This window comes from Diadema setosum, chromosome 15 (genome assembly GCF_964275005.1).
Source record: "Diadema setosum chromosome 15, eeDiaSeto1, whole genome shotgun sequence".
In the NCBI taxonomy this organism is placed as follows: Eukaryota; Metazoa; Echinodermata; class Echinoidea; order Diadematoida; family Diadematidae; genus Diadema; species Diadema setosum.
In genome coordinates this window covers 25,230,308-25,248,389 of record NC_092699.1, presented here as the reverse complement: position 1 = coordinate 25,248,389, position 18,082 = coordinate 25,230,308, and the positions used below count along the sequence as shown (strand labels likewise).

Here is an 18,082-nt window from a genome sequence, read left to right as displayed (position 1 = left end):
ATCATTTACTGCTATTGAAGGCCTGGGTCAGATGGAGGATTAGGTTTTGAATTTGATTGCTCCCTGATGAGTTGCTTCATGTTAATATTGCCTGGCCCTTTGATTGCCATTGGGGATTGGCTTGTGTAGAAAGACAGGGCTGCACACTAACCCATTTTTTCTACCGGTCCGACATGTCCCTGTTGGACCTGTAGATACCCAGTTTTCCCATTTTTTACCGGTCCGAACATAAAATTTACCGGTCAACAACAGAAAAAACTGTGTAAACTTTTTTTGCTGTTTTTTGTTGCTTACTTTTACCCCCCCCCCCCCGAACACTCGCGCATGCGCGCACACGCACACACACATACACACACCCACACATATCAGTGCAGTGAAACACACACAACAGCAACAGCAGCAGCAATATTCAACGGTTTGACAAGTTATTCAACATAAATAAAACACGTAAGTCATGAGATGGCTTAAGTTTACTTTTGCAAGTTGTTTATAACTGCTTTCTCTGATTGTTTGCTGCGGAAAAACAAATATACAAAAATATGCACGATAACGTGTTGTTTCTCGATTCAACACACTTATAAAACTGAATGAAGTAAAATACAGTGAAACCCCGTTATAACGAGGTCCGTGGGACCGGCGATATTACCTCGTTATAATCGGTACCTCGTTATAACCGTACGCATCAAAAACAAAGAAAAACATAAGGACGACGTTATAATAGGCACCTATATACCCATTAACGAAAGTTAAGAACATCCTTTGCGTTTTATTATGGCTCATTATTATCGAGAGAATAAAGGGAAATTATTTTATATCTATATTATTTTTACTTCTATATTATATTAAAATCAGATTGTATAAAATGCGTTTGTTAAATTTTTTCTAAACGCCAGCGCAAATAAAGCAACATAAATGCGTTGTTTACCGTAACTTGCGAGATATTTTTACGCTGTTGGTGTCAAGCGGGAATGCGATAATTTCATGAATCATTTCGGCTGTAATCTTATACAATGCATGATCGTTGCGTCCAAAAGGATTAAATTGCGTTGTTGTTTTTTTTCTTCCGAAAATCTCTTCGCGTTTTGTACATCCGTTCTTAAAAAATATGCGACAGGATTGAAGTTAGAAGGTTGTGATCCTTTTTACGCAGATCTGTTCCTCATAGACCATTCTGAAAGAAAGAAAATCTTCATTGTGAAATGCGTCGTTAAAATTGTGATAATGAACAATATCAGATTTATTCAAATTGTGAAATGCGTTTGTTTCTTTTTTTGAACACCGATTAAGTAGCTTAACATGAGTTATTTAACTATTTTTACGCTACTGTCAACCGGCGAGATCGCGATGATTTCAGAATAACATACATGCGTCGTTTACCGTAACTTGCGGGGTATTTTTACGCTGTTTGTGCCCAGCGGGAATGCGATGATTTCATGAATCATTTCGGCTGTAATCTTATACAATGTATGTTCGTTGCCCCCGAAGGGATTTAAGATGCGTTGTTCATTTTTCTTCTTCGCATTTTGTACGTCCGTTCTTGAAAAATATGGGACAGGATTGAAGTTAGAAGGTCAAGTTGTGATCCTTTTTACGCAAATCTGTTCCTCGTAGACCATTCTTAAAGAAAGAAAAATCTTCATTGTGAAATGCGTTGTTAAAATTGTGATAATGAACAAACCCAGATCTATTCAAATTTTCAAATGCGCTTGTTTCTTCTTCTGAACACCGATTAAAGTAGCTTAACATGCGTTATTCAACTATTTTTACGCTACTGTCATATCCGGCGAGATCGCGATGATTTCAGAGTAACATACGTGCGTCGTTTACCGTAACTTGCGAGGTTATTTTACGCTGTTGGTGCCCAGCGGGAATGCAATGATTTCATGAATCATTTCGGCTGTAATCTCATACAATGTATTATCGTTGCGCCCGAAGGGATTAAAGATGCGTTCTTTATCTTCTTACGAAAATCCCTTCGCGTTTTATTTTTACGCTACCGTCACCCGGCGAGATCGTGAAGTCATTAATTATTTCGGCTATAATCATACAATGTACACTCATATTTGCTAACCAGCACCAGCGAAAGAACTGGAAGTTGGGACTACAAATGGAAAGGATAATAAATTTTGAGTTGCACACGCATTCCAATATCCATATTTGCTACGTGTCGCCACATGAACAGTTTTTGAGTGCGTTATCTTTTTTCCCTTGTTGCGCTGTGGTCTGACCTATAACATTACGCACGCGTGTGATCTCGCGAAAAAGAAAATCGAATGATTATGTTTAATAATTTAGTAGGAACATCTGATGGTATTAATGTGTCTTATTGCGTGGTTTAGAAGAAAACATGGAAGGAACTGTTCTCTGCAAAACGGGAAAAAGACATGGATAGCGTGAATTCGATTTTCAGTGTTTCGTTTGTCGCGTGTTTGAAAAGCGACAAGTCAAAAAATGGTACCTCGTTATATCCGATCAAATTTCTTATGTTTTTCTTTATCATGATGCGCCGAAAATGTCCTCGTTATAACCGAAATCTCGTTATAACCGAACTCGTTATAACCGATTCGTTTTGCCATAGGTTTACACGCAAAGGAAAATGGGACCGACGCTATCACCTCGTTATAAGCGGTTCCTCGTTATAACCGAACTCGTTATAACGGGGTTTCACTGTACATGTATGCTATGGGGGCACAAATGGGCATGTTATTCAACACAAACAAATAACAGTGGCAAGAGAGTGAGAGTTTTTATTATTGGAAGTTATCTGTTAATTTCATGATAATAACTTAGTTGGTCCCTATACACCATGCTTTCAACTACCATAGGATAGATATAAAAAAAAAAATATTCTCCAAAAACTTACAAAGTAGTAATAACAGTGTCATACATCTGAAAGACATGTTCATAACTTCAAGAAACAGGACGTATGATAAGTTATTGTTTGCGATTGTAAAATTTGGCACGATTGGTATAGTTTGGGTGGTACAAAATCCACATACCCTGATGCTGAATATACTCTGTATACTTTTTTTTTTTTACACTCTGTCCCTCCGGTAGGGCATAAAATGGAGGTCCCACCCATACATGTGTGAGAGAGTTACAACTGGTATGAGGTGTGCTCAGCAGAAGTATAAATTTCCTAAAGCAGCACCTTCCCCCTCCCCCAAAAAGAGGTTCATAGAAAAGCTGCTTCTGTTTGATTTTAGGTTTGTTTTAAGACAAGTTACGGTTACCAAATTTTAACTGTACTAGAAAAAAAGATTCCCAGTTAACACAAACTTAAGAAAAAGTGAGTTGGTCATGACATAAGTTCATCCATTGAAGTGAATTCTCATCTGTGACTATTTTGTGGGTTTTTTTTTTTTTTTTTTTTCTTTGAGATGGGCAGGCACATTTGACAGGGATAAGCAGCGAATTAATCCATGTAATTTGGACGACGTGCTCTCTCTGATTTCCACCACACGCTGAGTGCACCAGCTGCATTGTAGTCTTTCACCTCCGGACCGTTGAGGACCACGAACATCAGTTTCGACAGCATGTCAACCTTCAGTGAGCTCCTCCAATCACACTTGACCCGCTTCATACAGCTGAATCCACGTTCACAAGCTGCAGTGGAGAGAGGCAGGACGGTGAGGATTTCAACAAGGTGCATGAAGTTTGGAATATGTGCCTTCAGCTCTTCGTCCAGCATGATGTCCGTCCATGCGTTGTGTCTCTTCATTGTGGGCAAACTACTGACATACAACTTTGCTTCTTGCCACTCATACATGACATTTGCCAGTTCGCATTTGTGCTGCGTCAAGACAGTAGAGAAATGCCTGCAGATGAAATCTACTGCTGCGTTGCCATATGATTCAAGGTCCTCTGTTGTTTGGGGCCACTGACGGGTGTTGAGTATGGTAATTGCAGCAGCCACCTCGTCCCGTCTGAGACTTTCAAACCGTCTGGTGAGGTGCCGCTGCAGTTTACTCACCACGTCTGACCTACAAATGCAAAAGAAGAACAAACAACAAATTAGACATATAGCTGGACAATGAGACTAACTATAACTGATATACTGACAACACATCTGACACTGCTACAACCCAACAACTATCATACGTTGTATTTTTTTTTTTTGTTATGAAGACTGAAGCTAATCTTGTCCTCCCCCCCCAAAAAAAAAAAAAAATAACAAAAAATGGTTAGCCTTTAGGCAATGGTAGTAGTCATAAAGCAGATCAAGCTTCAGCTCTGTATTCTTATTTTTAGAAAAAAGTCATATGACTGTCAATTTTTTTTCTTCCTAAAATCTAACTTCAATTCTAATGTGAAAATACCCGGTACGAAAAATGCAGGTTGTGTTTTAATTTTATAATTTTCTGTTGAAAATCAAGTACTAGTACTGATCGGTAATACTGATTACCTGTTTGCCTCAAACTCCTCTTCCATCTCTGTCCTTTTCAGTTGTTGTCCCCTGAATACAGTCTGGTCCTTGGATTCTCCCATCTCATCCAGGAATGACTGGAGATACATTCCTGGCTTCTTTGCCAGACTTCCTAGTTGGAAGGAGGTTGCGTCCACTGCACGCGAAGCTTCTGCAAGGCTGGATGAATCCTTCTGCAGATTTTGGCTCAACCTGCAGAAATCATGAAGACAAGAAAAAAAAAATCAAATAAGTTAACAGTTTTATATGTGTACTCTTTCATGCAATACATGTTTACGATAAATACACCTGCGTAAGTTAATTTTCCTGCTGCACTTCATAATCACTCCCGTGTCCTGCCTAAGAAAATCAAAAAAAAAAAAGTAAAACAAAACAGTAAATGAATTTTATATATCTCATCTTTATTTTTTTTCTAGAAATTTGACCCCTGACTTTACATTTTGTAATTTCTTGCATTGATTAAGTAATTGCAAAATCTGGATTGTATGTCTGAAACAAGACAGTGCAGGTACGTACAGGTGTAGAGCTAATAACAATGGAACGCAATTGTCAACATACTTGCTCATACTGTCGAGGATGTCTTGCAAGAAGAACATGAACTTGAGTGTGGGGAAATCTGTCATGATCTTCAGGATTCGTTTGGCTTTCCCTTGAATGTCAGCACTTGATCGACGGTCTGCGATGAGATCCTCTAGGTGGCTCATCAGCGGGGCAAAGTTTTTCATGATTGCATCCAGAGCATTCCCCAGATGAGCAAGCCATCTAGTTCCTTGCGTGCGCTGAGGTTTCCTGACCTTTTCACCACCCATCATTTCTGCCATCTCATGCAGCTCTCTGTACAGCTTTGGAGAAACCTTGTACAGTTTGTAGTTCATCTCCATCATGTCCAGGATGTCGCGAACCAATTTGCAATCTTTGATGACATCCCCAGCTGAAAGTTCCAGGCGATGTGCCATACAGTGAATGGAGACAATCCATTCAAAGTCCGCTTGCAGTCTTGCAGCAAGACCTCTGTTCACGCCCTGCATTGTGGCAGCTCCGTCTGCACCAAACCCAACAATAGAATCCCGCCAGTCAGTCAGTTCAGCAAGACCCAGGACTGCAAAAATAATGCGACAACGATTTACATAAATGGGTACAGTGTAATAACGAACACGGTTATAACGAAATTCCGGTTACAACGAAATAAAATTTAGGGCCGCAACATTATCAACTCTATGTATTTTTATTGTTTATTCATTCGGTTATAACGAAATTTCGTTATAACGAAAGAAAACTGCCGGTCCCGAGGACTTCGTTATAACGGGAGTCCACTGTACAAATTTAGCAACAAAAAAAAAAAAAGAAAAAAAAAAAGAAAATGAAATCTAGATATAGCAGTTGTCAACATATATCCACATTTTAGTTAGTTTCATAGTATGTTTGTAGGCCTACTTTGCATCTAAAGGCTTACCAATGTATATGCAGGATATGGATTAAAACATGCAATCTGACTTGGGTAAAACAAGAAATAATTAGCATAGGACCTTTATTAATCTTTTTTTAAATTTGTACAGTGCACTCCCGTTATAACAAATTGCTCGGTACTGGCAGTTTTCTTTCGTTATAACCGAACAAATAGAATACCTGCATATGACGAAAACAAGGAAATCACGCATATATCATATTCCGTTTGATGAATACTCATCATACACTGGAAAGTTATGTGAAATGGGATGGTACCTTTTTAATTTCGTTTGAATATTACATTTAGAAGAGAGCATAAATTTTGTATAGTTTTGTATAGTTTTTATATAGAAAACGACGGTTTAGGATTCGGTTACAGTTCGCTGTTCCAAAAGTTTGTTACTCCAAAGGCTCCTATGAAGTTTCGCCATTCCCGGGATTCCGAAGGATTGTTCACTTGAAACTTTACTCTTCCGAAGATTTGTTATGAATTCCGAAAGTTCATAATTTAGATATAAATACACTTGTAATATTATTCGTTTTCCGAAGGTTCGTTGATCGGAAAATGAAATGAGGTCTGTCATTCCGAAGGTTTGTAAATCAAGAAATGAGAAAGGATCACTTTTTTGAAGGTTCGTTGTTCCGAAGTTTTTTTTTTTTTTTAATCCGAAAATGAAATAAGGTTCGTTATTCCGAAGGAAAAAAAAAATGAGAAAGGTTAGTTATATCGAAGGTTCAGTTATCTTATAAGACGATTTTAAGGTTTGCAATTCCTAAGCTTTGTTAGTGGTCTCACCTTCTTTTCTTTTGGATTAATGAGACGTTTTTACCTTTTAAAGTGTTCCGATAAATGAATGTTTGTATCATTTTCGGACAAACGAACCGTCGTAATATTTGTTTGTCGAATTAACGAACCTTATAATAGCGAACCAAAAATTAAAATGTTCGTTATGACAAACCCTATTTCGTTTCCGAACTAACGGACATTTAGGTGTATCAGAATATGTGTGTTTTGTATTAAAGAACCTTCGGAACAGTAAATCGAAATTTCAGATGATTGTATTACAATAAAGCAAGTTCCCCTCGGAAACTGTGCGTGACACACGGAGCGAGCACACAGTGATTTGAAGCGTTCGCCCTTGCAGAGACGCTTGTGAAATGTTTGTTTTATATACGTATTTTCGGAAGCGATCCGCATTTCGTTATCATTGATGAGGGAACTCAATTTTTTGTTTTTCTTTTGTCAGTGGCACTCGAAAAAGACTTCGTTTTAACGAAAATTTCCCTGTAACCGTGTTCGTTGTAAGCGAATTTAGTACCATAGACTAGTTTAATGGCGATAATTTTGGGACCAGAAGTTTTACTTTGTTAAACGAAATTTCGTTGTAACGGGAGTGCACTGTATACACATACATGTTTTGTTTTTAGAAATGGCATAGAATGATTGAAATGAATTATGAAATATCACACTTACTTCTTTCGATGGCATGCCTATGACCAATAGCATCAGCACTTTGTAGCTCCTCGATGCCCACAAACATGTTCATCGGTAGACCACTCTTCAAGTATCGGACATACACCAGTTCCAAGTCTTTGTTGCTGACATCCGTGCTGGAGTCGACTAGGATGCTAAGATATCGGGATTTCCTAACAGCCTCTAGCTCTGTCATCCTTAGGTCTACGTAGATGGGTTCAGTGAATCTTTATTTCAAAAAAAAAAAAATCAAAGAGAATTTCTTATGTTACGGAGAGTCATCAGATCAGTTGAAATATGACATTTATTTTTCTCAAGTAAGGTGTTTTGTACCCCTCTAAGTTATCTAAAGATTTGTAGATGTTTGTGGCCCAGCCAAACCTACAGTCCGAGCATTTTTTTTTTTTTGGGGGGGGGGGATATGACATTTGGACACATTTTCATTAAAATAAATTGTGTCTATATGATTCGGACACTCTGTACCTCAAACGTTGATGACATTAAACGATTATTGCGTTACTCTCTCACCTTCCCTCTCTCACCTTCCCTCTCAAATCCCACACATTTCCCTAAATAAAACCACACTGCAGGAACACTACTTGTACAAGATTAGAAGAGAATACAGAAAGATCATAGCTATAAACTGATATTCAAAATTATTTATAAGCCTAAAGCTTTACCTTCTCATGGCCTCATGACTTGTGTATGTCGCTCCAAGGTCTACACCATTCTTCCTCTGCAAATCGAGGAGCCGCACATAGCTTTGAAATGATCCCTCCTCCTTCATCACGAAATATGCAGTATTGAAGATCTTGGTCATTTTCTCCTCTTGCTCCTTCTCCATGCGCAGTACATGACTAGATATTGTTCCTGGGGTTTTTTCATCCCTCTCCTTCGCCCTCTTAGCGGTCATACACTTCTTATGAGCCTTCGAATCCTCATGGCATTGAATTGTTGACTTGCGGTAGTTCATGGATCCCGTGAAAAATGTTCCCGCAGTGTCGGCAATCAAGGGAAAGCTCTTGCAGACTGTGCAGAACATCCCTTTGTCGTCTTCATGAGATAACCAGTGAAATTCACTTTTCCAATTCTTGTTAAAGGCTCTGCTCCTCTTCTGCTCGTCGAACGTTCGCTTTTGCTCCTGTCGCTGACCAGCGGTCTTTTTTGGGGGAGGAGTATTCGTTGTGGCAGTTCGGGGAGCCATCGTCATGCGAGATCGAGAAGCGGTCGCTGAGCGGACAGACGTGGTCGGTAGGCGAGAAGCGGTTGAAGTAGCGGGGCGAGGAGCCGTTGACGAAAAGTGAAGAGCGGTCTGCGTCGCGGGGCGGGCATCCGTGGTCATGGGAAGAGCAGTAGTTAAAGCCGTTGTCTTGGTTGTTGTCCCCGCACCTTCCTTCTCGATCTCCGATTGTTTTCTTTTGGGAACAAATCCAAACGCTGACAATTTCCTCGTACTCATGATGGCATTCAATAACCAAAACAGAAACACGTGCGATATCGTGTTTAAAAAAAAAACCAAACTTGGAGCGGCTGATAGACGTGGGCAAAAGTGGGACTTTTTAATTAGTTTGACGGGGTGTTAGAGCTTTGTTGATGATAAAAGAAGACGGTAAAATAGTCAGAAGTATAACCTTGACAAATTGATTCATAATTGTGTTTGGTCACATTTTTATAACAAAATACAAAATACAAAACATTTTCTTTTATTCGTTTTATTGTCCAGGAAATTTTCGAATAAGATTTACACCCCACCCCTTATTTCAAATGGATTGATCATAGCAAGGCACGTGAGCTGGCTGTGCTGGTGCGACGTGCCTGGGGATCCCAACTTTCCCAAAACACCTCCACGTGCGAGGTTAAACCCAGGGACGATGTTTACGATTGCTATGGCGACAGTTACTCCACAGAGGTTGAATGTTGGGCCTTTGGCAATCGGTTAAGTTATGATTAATTTTCAGATTCGAGACAACGCAAAGATTAAAGCTAACGCCAGCGTTGGTTATGGTTAGCGTCAACCACGGGCTATTTAAAGTTTGAGTAAAGATTAATTCGAGGGAGCAAAAGCAAAAAAAAAAATTGGCGCTGTCTCACTTCAGGGGATTAGCTTACCGGTAGGCAACTTTCCATGGCAAAATGCAAGTTAGCAAAACAAGCGTAAAAAATATCATACTATGCTAAAATGAGTTATTGCCGAAATAATTACCACGGAAATGCTAGGGTAGGGGCTCTACGGTTTCAAGACAAGTAAGCGTGTAAAATTGTCACATCGAACGCTTGATGGATTGGTCAGTTTGCAGTGTGCATGTGTCTGTATGTGTATAATTTTGTGTGTTCTATATTAAAAGAAATGCGGAGGGATGTTTTAATACTCCGTGTCTGTTTCGCGTAGATTCATTAAAATAGTAATAGACAGTCTCCACTAGGCCCTACATTTTTTGATGTAAAATAGACATATAATTTCAAAGGTTAGGGTGTGTGTGTGCCTATGTGTGGAACTGAGGATGTATGTAAGACTGATTTTTTTTTTTTTTTTTTTTTTAATCGGAATACAATTAGTTCAGTTTTTCATCGGAATAAAATTATTGCTTGCATTCGTTTCATTGTCACGGCGATGCTGTTATCGACGAAATTCTAATATCATGAACAAAATGTTTCAAATATTGACAAAACAAAGATTTGAACACTGTTTTCAAACAACGGCCGGTTCATGAATCAAACATTTCACTAATTCGAAAATAGTCCGTATTAAACCGGAACGTAGAGGCGAAAATTTAATACAGTGTACACAAGCAAATTATTAAATGTGAAATGACTACAGTCGTAATTCTGAAATGTATCCATGATAACATTAACAGATCATTCACGCCCTAATCATTTACGACAAAACATTTCGTTCAGCCCATGACCAAATATGTTACATGTTCACACGTCCAAAATGCCCACGTGCGTTCCCCTATGTGACATAACTAGGCATGGTAGAGTAGTAGCATCAACTTCGCATTTCACTGCTGAACACACACTATGGTACATGTACTATTAAAAGTACTAGTACAACCAAGGAGCTATATAGCTCCTTGGTACAACAAAGACATATGCAACGTAAGAATTGCGCGCGTGTCGCGGTAGTGGACATGCTGTTAGTAACTGCCAAGAAGCTGCGGCTGTGATTCAGGACAACCTAGTCGAGCTTGCCTTCGGAAACAGCACGAACTGAGCGGAATATTATACAATACTGCAGATACGTTGGAGCGCACGTTCTATGCGTGCACCCCACAGAACTTAGTTTGCAGGCACAAACCCTTGTTGGTCGTATAGGAGTCTGCATGCGCCAAGACTAATACACGCACCACTACACTGCAGCCTAAGCTTCAACACAGGGTCTATGGGACAGTGCCAAAGTGGTGCATGTAGTAGTCTTGGCGCAGACTCCTTTACGACCAACAAGGGTTTGTGCCTGCAAACTACACAGAACTCACTCTGTGGTGCACCCCACTATCTCTCTAGAGCTCGCGATCTCTCTGATGTAACCACGTGGTAACACCGATCACAACGAACGAACGGGGTTGAGGGATACTGTACGCAACAAAGGACACAGCGTGCGCGATGCCATATTGTCTCACTGTACGCTCTGAAAACGAGTTACTAGTATTCAAATACACTGCAATGACAGCAGTCCCTGCGTACGTACCGTGTCAGCAGCAGGGAGGTACAGGTGGGAACAGTACGTACAGTACTTGGCATGTGCTCAAATTTGCATTGGTGGGTCCGATTGATTGTTTATCGTGTGCGTGCATGCACGACACTCACGACTGATTGTGTATTGTGAGCTAGCGTTCAGCGAGTGCGAGTATTTAGAGCGAACAGCGTAGAATCTTAGGTTCATCTGTACGCAAAAAAAAATAAATAAATACCGGTAAATAAATATGTGATTGTACTGATATTCGATGTCTGCCTCATCTTACCTTTGAACTGACCCCGATAGCATTATTTTTTTTTTTACCGGTCATTTCGGACCGGTAACTTTGGCAATTTCTGAAAAGTTACCGGTCCGACAGTGAGTTTTGCCGGTCTTTGACCGTCGGACCGGCGCTAGTGTGCAGCCCTGAGAAAGACAATGACATTTTGGGGATGATGGTCCTTGGAGACTTAATCAGAAAATGAGGTGCTTGGAAGAATGGCTAGCGTGCATTAAAGGCACCGTCCTTAGGGCCCAATCATCAGGTGGTGTGCCCTGAATTTTGAGGGACTTCATTTGTTCTCTCGTATTTTTCATTTTTACCAGCAGCAGAATGGAGTTCATTAGGATGCCACACGCAGGATGCCAAGCAACAGTAGAGCGAGCTGCGAGATACGGCCCACGGGACGTACTGTTGCAATTTTAACACGGAGCTGCCAGGCCTACTTTCGGCCGCCAGTCTTATGAGACACAACTGTACATTGGGGGGGGGGGGATGTGCGGAAGTCTTTGCAACGGAATGGGTTGACGCTGTGACATTCAGGACGTGCCGTAATGATTAAAACACCTTCCATCCCCTCTGCCCATGTTCTCTGGTGTGCCGATCTGTTCATGTTGGTTCTCGTTCCATTGCTAATTATACCAGTGAATTCAGCCAGACACCGATTATACAGAATACAGTCATATCAGTTTTACAGTACGCCAAGTATTCGGGACTCTTGAGACAATTTCACAAGTTGTGATATTGGTGGTCGATAACCATGGAGATGAAATGAGAAACAGACGTACTCCTTTTTAAGATGCAAAGATTGCAATTTCTCACCATCGCAATGATAGTCAAGGCAGTGGTGTTGTGGGGCCCACGCGATGTTTATGTATTGTGATTTTATTCTATTTTTGTTAAAGGTAGGGAATCCCATTTGCATGCCTTAAATGAAGAGTTGTATAAACACAGTGGTATGTTGAAGAGAGAATCATTTTAGAAACTCCCATAAAGTATTGAAAGTGGAAGGTAACATTTAGTACATAATATTGACCGTTAGATTTTGAATTGAATTCTTTTTGGGGCTCACCGTAAATTCCAGTACATTGCTAGGCTACCTTTGCAGACCCATGCACTGCATGTGTGTCCATCATGTATATTTTGTGAATAAAGTTCATCAAAACTTACAAACATTTCTATAAACATTCTTTGCACACACTCTATATGTTATTACATCAGATCTTATACTTTTAGATTTGTGTTTATAGATAAAAAATACAGAAGACTGCAACAAAAAGGCTTAAGTGTGGCCCGCTGACACACAGAACTACTGAGTAGTTGAGTTTTGTGCGTTATTCAAATTGTAGATAACTGTTGACTTCCACATTTCTAAGCAGTGGCCTAAACATGTTCCCTGAGGTTCATATTTAATGTTTTGCTGCATTTTGGGAGTTCTGTAAAAGGTATCCCCTACCTTTAATACCAGTTAACTTCTGAAAATTGTAAAAACGAAACTGCTGTGAAATGTTATGTATTGATATTGCTTTTTTAGAGGTGTAGCATAATGCAATCACGTGAGTAATGCAGCTGGGATTGAAATCTTTATCTACAATTGTCTATTGCAAGCAGTGATGTCACATCAGATAATATGATATAAGAATTTGACTGATTTGGTCATTTATTTTGGAAAATCCTGCGAGAATGCATACTTTCCCATTTTAAGTAATTTTTGTTGAAGGATAAACAGTATGTCAACACAAAGCAAAGAATCCAATTCATGATTCCTATTTCATTAAAGATAAAAGTTGATTCCATGTATGAGTCTACTCAAATTAGTGCAAAATCAATGAGGCACGTTAGTAGAAGTTTCATGAATATTGGATCTCAAGTAAGGACAATTTTTGTTTTTAATTATCACATATTGATTTTCCCTTTCTACTCATTCTTGCCCTTTCAGACCTTTTCTGTCCTCTTTCATTCAATTTTAGCCCTTCAGATGCTCTGCATGTCCTTCCACACCCTTCCCTGCCCCCATCACCCCTTGTCACCCCTTTCCTTCCATACATGCATTCCCCTCTCCCTCTCCCTTCCTACAATTTGTATCTCTTTTGAACCCTACCCCTTTCCACCCCTCTCCCCACTTTCCTGTCTCCTCTCACCTTTTCTCTTCCTCTCCTATTTAAACTTTCACATCACTTCCTCTTCATTTTCCCACCTCCCTGCCTCATTCTACCCCTTCAATCCCTATCTACCCTATTACACCCTATCTCCACCCCTTCCACGCCCCTGTCTGCCCCTATCTAGCCCCCTTTTACCCTTTGCTTGCCCCCTTTCACCCCTGCTTGCCCCTCTTCCCACTCCTCCTTTCTCTCTCTCCTACCACCCCTTTTCTTACCCCTTCCAACCCTTTCTTGCCCTTCCCAGACATCCTCCACTTTTTCCCAAAATAGCAAGCTATTTCGAGGGTAGGGGGAACCCTTCTTGGAGGCTCTCTACCAAATTGCACACATGTACATCGCAATTATACCCACAGCCAAGAAAGTGTGTACAGCATGTGTGTGTGTGCGGGTGTGCAAGAATGCTGATAGAAACAAATTGGGCTGTAATTACCCTGTTAATGACAGTGTCGGTGTTGCTGGCCATCAGAGAGTTGCCAACAGCCCAGGCCCAAGCCATCGTGGCCGCCGTCTGCTCCCGTGCATGAGTTCAAGATGCCAAGTCGCAGACGTAATAGCACTCAATATAGGTGTTGAGGAATTTTGAAGACATCTGCGTGAGAGACAACACGTCGGAACATGTATTAAAGGGAACTGAAGAACTTGTACTAATTGCGCAGTAGAACAGTATGCATTAAATGCTACTAAACAAGTAAGACATGTGGCGAAAACAAGAATCCAAACAAAATTACTATCGTACAAAAGGCATGACAGTATGAATTTCACCAGTTACGGTATAATCACACGTTTTTCATGGGCATAAACATCCAGATGGTATCTTTCTTCTGTGGAATACCGCCTCAGAGTGTCTATCTAGGAAGAAATGAAGAAAAAAAAAAGATAAATTTGTGAAGTGAAGGTGAAGCTTCTATAAACATATAGGATTCAGCATTTTAGTAGAACACTTTAATTGAGTTTGAGAAAATCTGAACTGTCTGTTTAGAAGTTTGGGAAGTTTTACATTTTCGGTTCAAATTCCACACGCTGCATTTGGATCTTCAATTTGTTATGTTACAGTAGTATAGCGGTATAAAGAGACTGAAAAAAACCCCCACCAACTTCACAATGTGGTAATCATGTCTTAATTTTTAAACCAGAACAAACCAAAGCACATGCTAACATATACCAGGTCCATGTTCCTATTCTGGACACATGGCAGGGGTGTACAAATACCAGCAGTGAACAAGTTATTGTATATGTGCAACAAAATATGGTGATTGACAAAACTATCAGACAAAAATCTAATTAATCACCATATATTTTCCCGATATATATTACATTTGTAATTGTTTAAGTGTCAATCCAACTATACTAATTTGTATGTTTACCCAGGATACATATTAGATAATCTTTAATGTTTAAGTGTCTATAACCAATAAATCATCACAATATTTGTCCAGGATACAAACTGTACTTTCTAAATGTCAGGTGCCGGTCCAATTAATCATCATATATGTCTGGAATACATATTACATTTCCAAGTGCTTAATCAGGGCTGCACACTGGCGCCGGTCCGACGGTCAAAGACCGGTAAAAGTCACTGTCGGACCGGTAACTTTTCAGGAAATCCACAAGTTACCGGTCCGACATGACCAGTAAAAAAAAAAAAAAAAAAAAAAAAAAAGCATTGGTGGGGTCAGTAGAAAGAAAAAGAGCAGCCCCGATCAGGGAGAAACAGAATGCAAGATATCGCACTGTTCAACAAGTTTTACGCAAGTTTTCGTTTATGTCTACCGGTGCACTTTGTACAGTAAACATACATTAGTTTTGAGTACTAGCAGTCGACCAGTTATTCGCCCTCGCTTGCGCATTTGGCGCTGCTCACGCACTGCATGCAATGCAATACATGCAGAGCATGTACAGTGTAACTGCTTTTCGTTTGCTTGCGATCGGCGGTCATGCCAGACAAGAAGCATTGATAGAAGCGCACGCATTTCTGGGTCATTTTACTCATGATTTTTTTAACGCAAGATCGATCCGATCCCGGCTTCGCAGCAGCGTGGCAGTTATGACTTATGTTAGAACTAATTTACTTGTGTCGATTTATAGAAAAAGTAAAAACACATTCGATATTCAGCGATACAGTAAATGGATCTGATTGCGTTCATTTTCATTTTACACAGCCATTTCACAAATGAATATTTTCATTCTCTCAGAATGGTCTCATAATGAAGATAGGCGCAAAAAGGATCACGAAATCGGCTCTTCCGTGTACTTTTTAAGAACGCATGCACAAAATGTGAATAGATAATACTAGGGAGGAAAAAAAATCATGAAATCATGGCAGTCCCGCTTACATATTTGAGGTAGAAATCGTCCCAAAAAGGATCATGAATTCGACCGTCCGCGTCGTATCTTTCCAAAGCTTATGTACGAAATGCGAAGAGATTATAGAGGAGAAAAAAAAAAATAAAGGACACATTTTGGTGAGTGCATCATAAAAGATTACAGCCGAATAACAATTCATGAAATCAACGCAATCCCGTTGAAATTTGAGGAAATAATAGGCGCAAAAAGAATCTTGAATTCAGTCCTGCATGCCGTGTTGGTTATCAAAAACGCATGCACAAATGCGACGAGATTATCGGGAGAAAAATAAAAAACACATTTTACCCTTCTGGTGCGTGCATCATAAAAAAATTACATCTGAAGTAATTCATGAAATCGCCACAATCCCGCTGATATTCGAGGTAGAAATAGGCGCAAAACGGATCGTGAATTCGGCCGTGTCGTATACCTTTTAGAACGCACGTATACGAAATGGGAAAAGATTAGCGGGAGAAAAATAAAGGACACATTTTCACCCCTTTTGGCGCTTGCATCATATAGATTACAGCCGAATAGTAATTCATGAAAATTTCGCAATCCCGTTGGAATTTTAGTAAACAATAATAGGCGCAAAAAGAATATCGAATTCGGCCCTGCATGCAATGTATAATTTTGAAAACGCATGCACAAATGCGAAGAAATTATCGGGAGAAAAATAAAGAACGCATTTTCAACCCTTCTGGTGAATGTATCACAAAAGATTTCAGCCGAAATAATTAATGACATATCGCAATCCCGCTGATATTTGATGTAGAAATAGGCGCTAAAAGGATCGTGAATTCGGCCGTGACGTATAGGCATGTACGCAATGCGAAGTGATTATTGGGCGAAAAATATACAGGACACATTTTCAAACCCTTTTGGCCCGTGCATCATAAAGATTAGAGCCGAATAATGATTCATAAAATCATCGCAATCCCGTTGAAGTTTGAGGAAACGATAGGCGCAAAAGAATCATGATTTTTGGCCGCGTGTCGTGTATCTTTTAAGAACGCATTTACGAAATGCGAAGAGTTTATCGGGGAAAAATAAAGGACACATTTTCAACCCTTTTTGGCGCGTGTATCATAAAAGATTGCATCCGAAGTCATACATGAAATCATCGCAATCCCGCTGATATTTCAGGTAGAAATAGACGCAAAAAGGATCGTGAATTCGGCCGTGTCGTATACCTTTCAAGAACGCATGTACGGAATGCGAAGAAATTATGGGGAGAAAAATAAAGAACACATTTTCAACCATTCTCGCCGGTACGTGCATCACAAAAAGTTACATCTGAAGTAATTCATGAAATCGCCACAATTCCGCTGATATTTGAGGTAGAAATAGGCGCAAAAAGTATCATGAATTCGGCCATGTGGTGCATCTTTTTAAGAACGCACTTACGAAATTCGAAGAGTTTATCGGGAAAAATAAAGGACACATTTTCAACCTCTTTTGGCGCTTGCATCATAAAAGATTACAGCCGAAGTAATTTATGAAATCGTCACAATCCCGCTGATATTTGAGGTAGAAATAGGCGCAAAAAGTATCATGAATTCGGCCATGTGGTGCATCTTTTTTTAAGAACGCACTTATGAAATTCGAAGAGTTTATCGGGAAAAATAAAGGACACATTTTCAACCTCTTTTGGCGCTTGCATCTGAAAATATTACAGCCGAAGTAATTTATGAAATCGTCACAATCCCGCTAATATTTGAGGTGGAAATGGGCGCAAAAAGGATTGCGAATTCGGCCCTGCATGTCGTGTACCTTTCAAGAACGCATGCACAATGCGAATAGATTATCGGGAGAAAATAAAGAACCCCTTGAAGCGCGTGCATCAGAAAATATCACAGCTAAAATAATTCATTAAATCGTCGCAATCCAACTGACCACCAAGAGCAGGTTACGCAGCAAGTTCGTGCGCCGATGTTTAGAAAAAGTCACAAACGCATTTGATACAATCTGATTTTGTTCATTATCATTTTACACTGTAATTCACAAACAAACATTCTATTTTTTCCTATCTTTTTTTAAATTTCTTGTGCAATAAATAATGCAAGTTTAAAAAAAAAACTATTAATCTGTAAAATGTACATGGGTAAGGGGGTACGTCCATAAAAAAACAAGAAAATAGGTTTGCAAGTCATTTAATGTTTTTTTAGGTTGTCGTTGTTGACCGGTAAATTTTCTGCTCGGACCGGTAAAAATGGTAAAACGGGGCATTTACCGGTCCAACAGAGACAGGTTGGACCGGCAGAAAAAATGGGTT

General features: G+C 39.8%; 2 protein-coding genes across 2 annotated transcripts in view; one reads left to right on the top strand and one right to left on the bottom strand.

Annotated features, from left to right (window-relative positions):
- LOC140238828 (calmodulin-binding transcription activator 1-like) overlaps positions 1–18,082 on the top strand; it is a 130,734-nt gene that overhangs the window by 19,850 nt on the left and 92,802 nt on the right. The gene's annotated exons all lie outside the window — the stretch shown is intronic.
- On the bottom strand, positions 3,416–5,310 carry LOC140239241 (zinc finger protein 862-like). Its single transcript, XM_072319119.1, has 3 exons — positions 4,985–5,310; positions 4,406–4,618; positions 3,416–3,983 (listed from the first exon to the last, which is right to left on the bottom strand). The coding sequence occupies exons 1-3, from the start codon at positions 5,308–5,310 to the stop codon at positions 3,416–3,418; spliced, it is 1,107 nt and encodes a 368-aa protein (XP_072175220.1).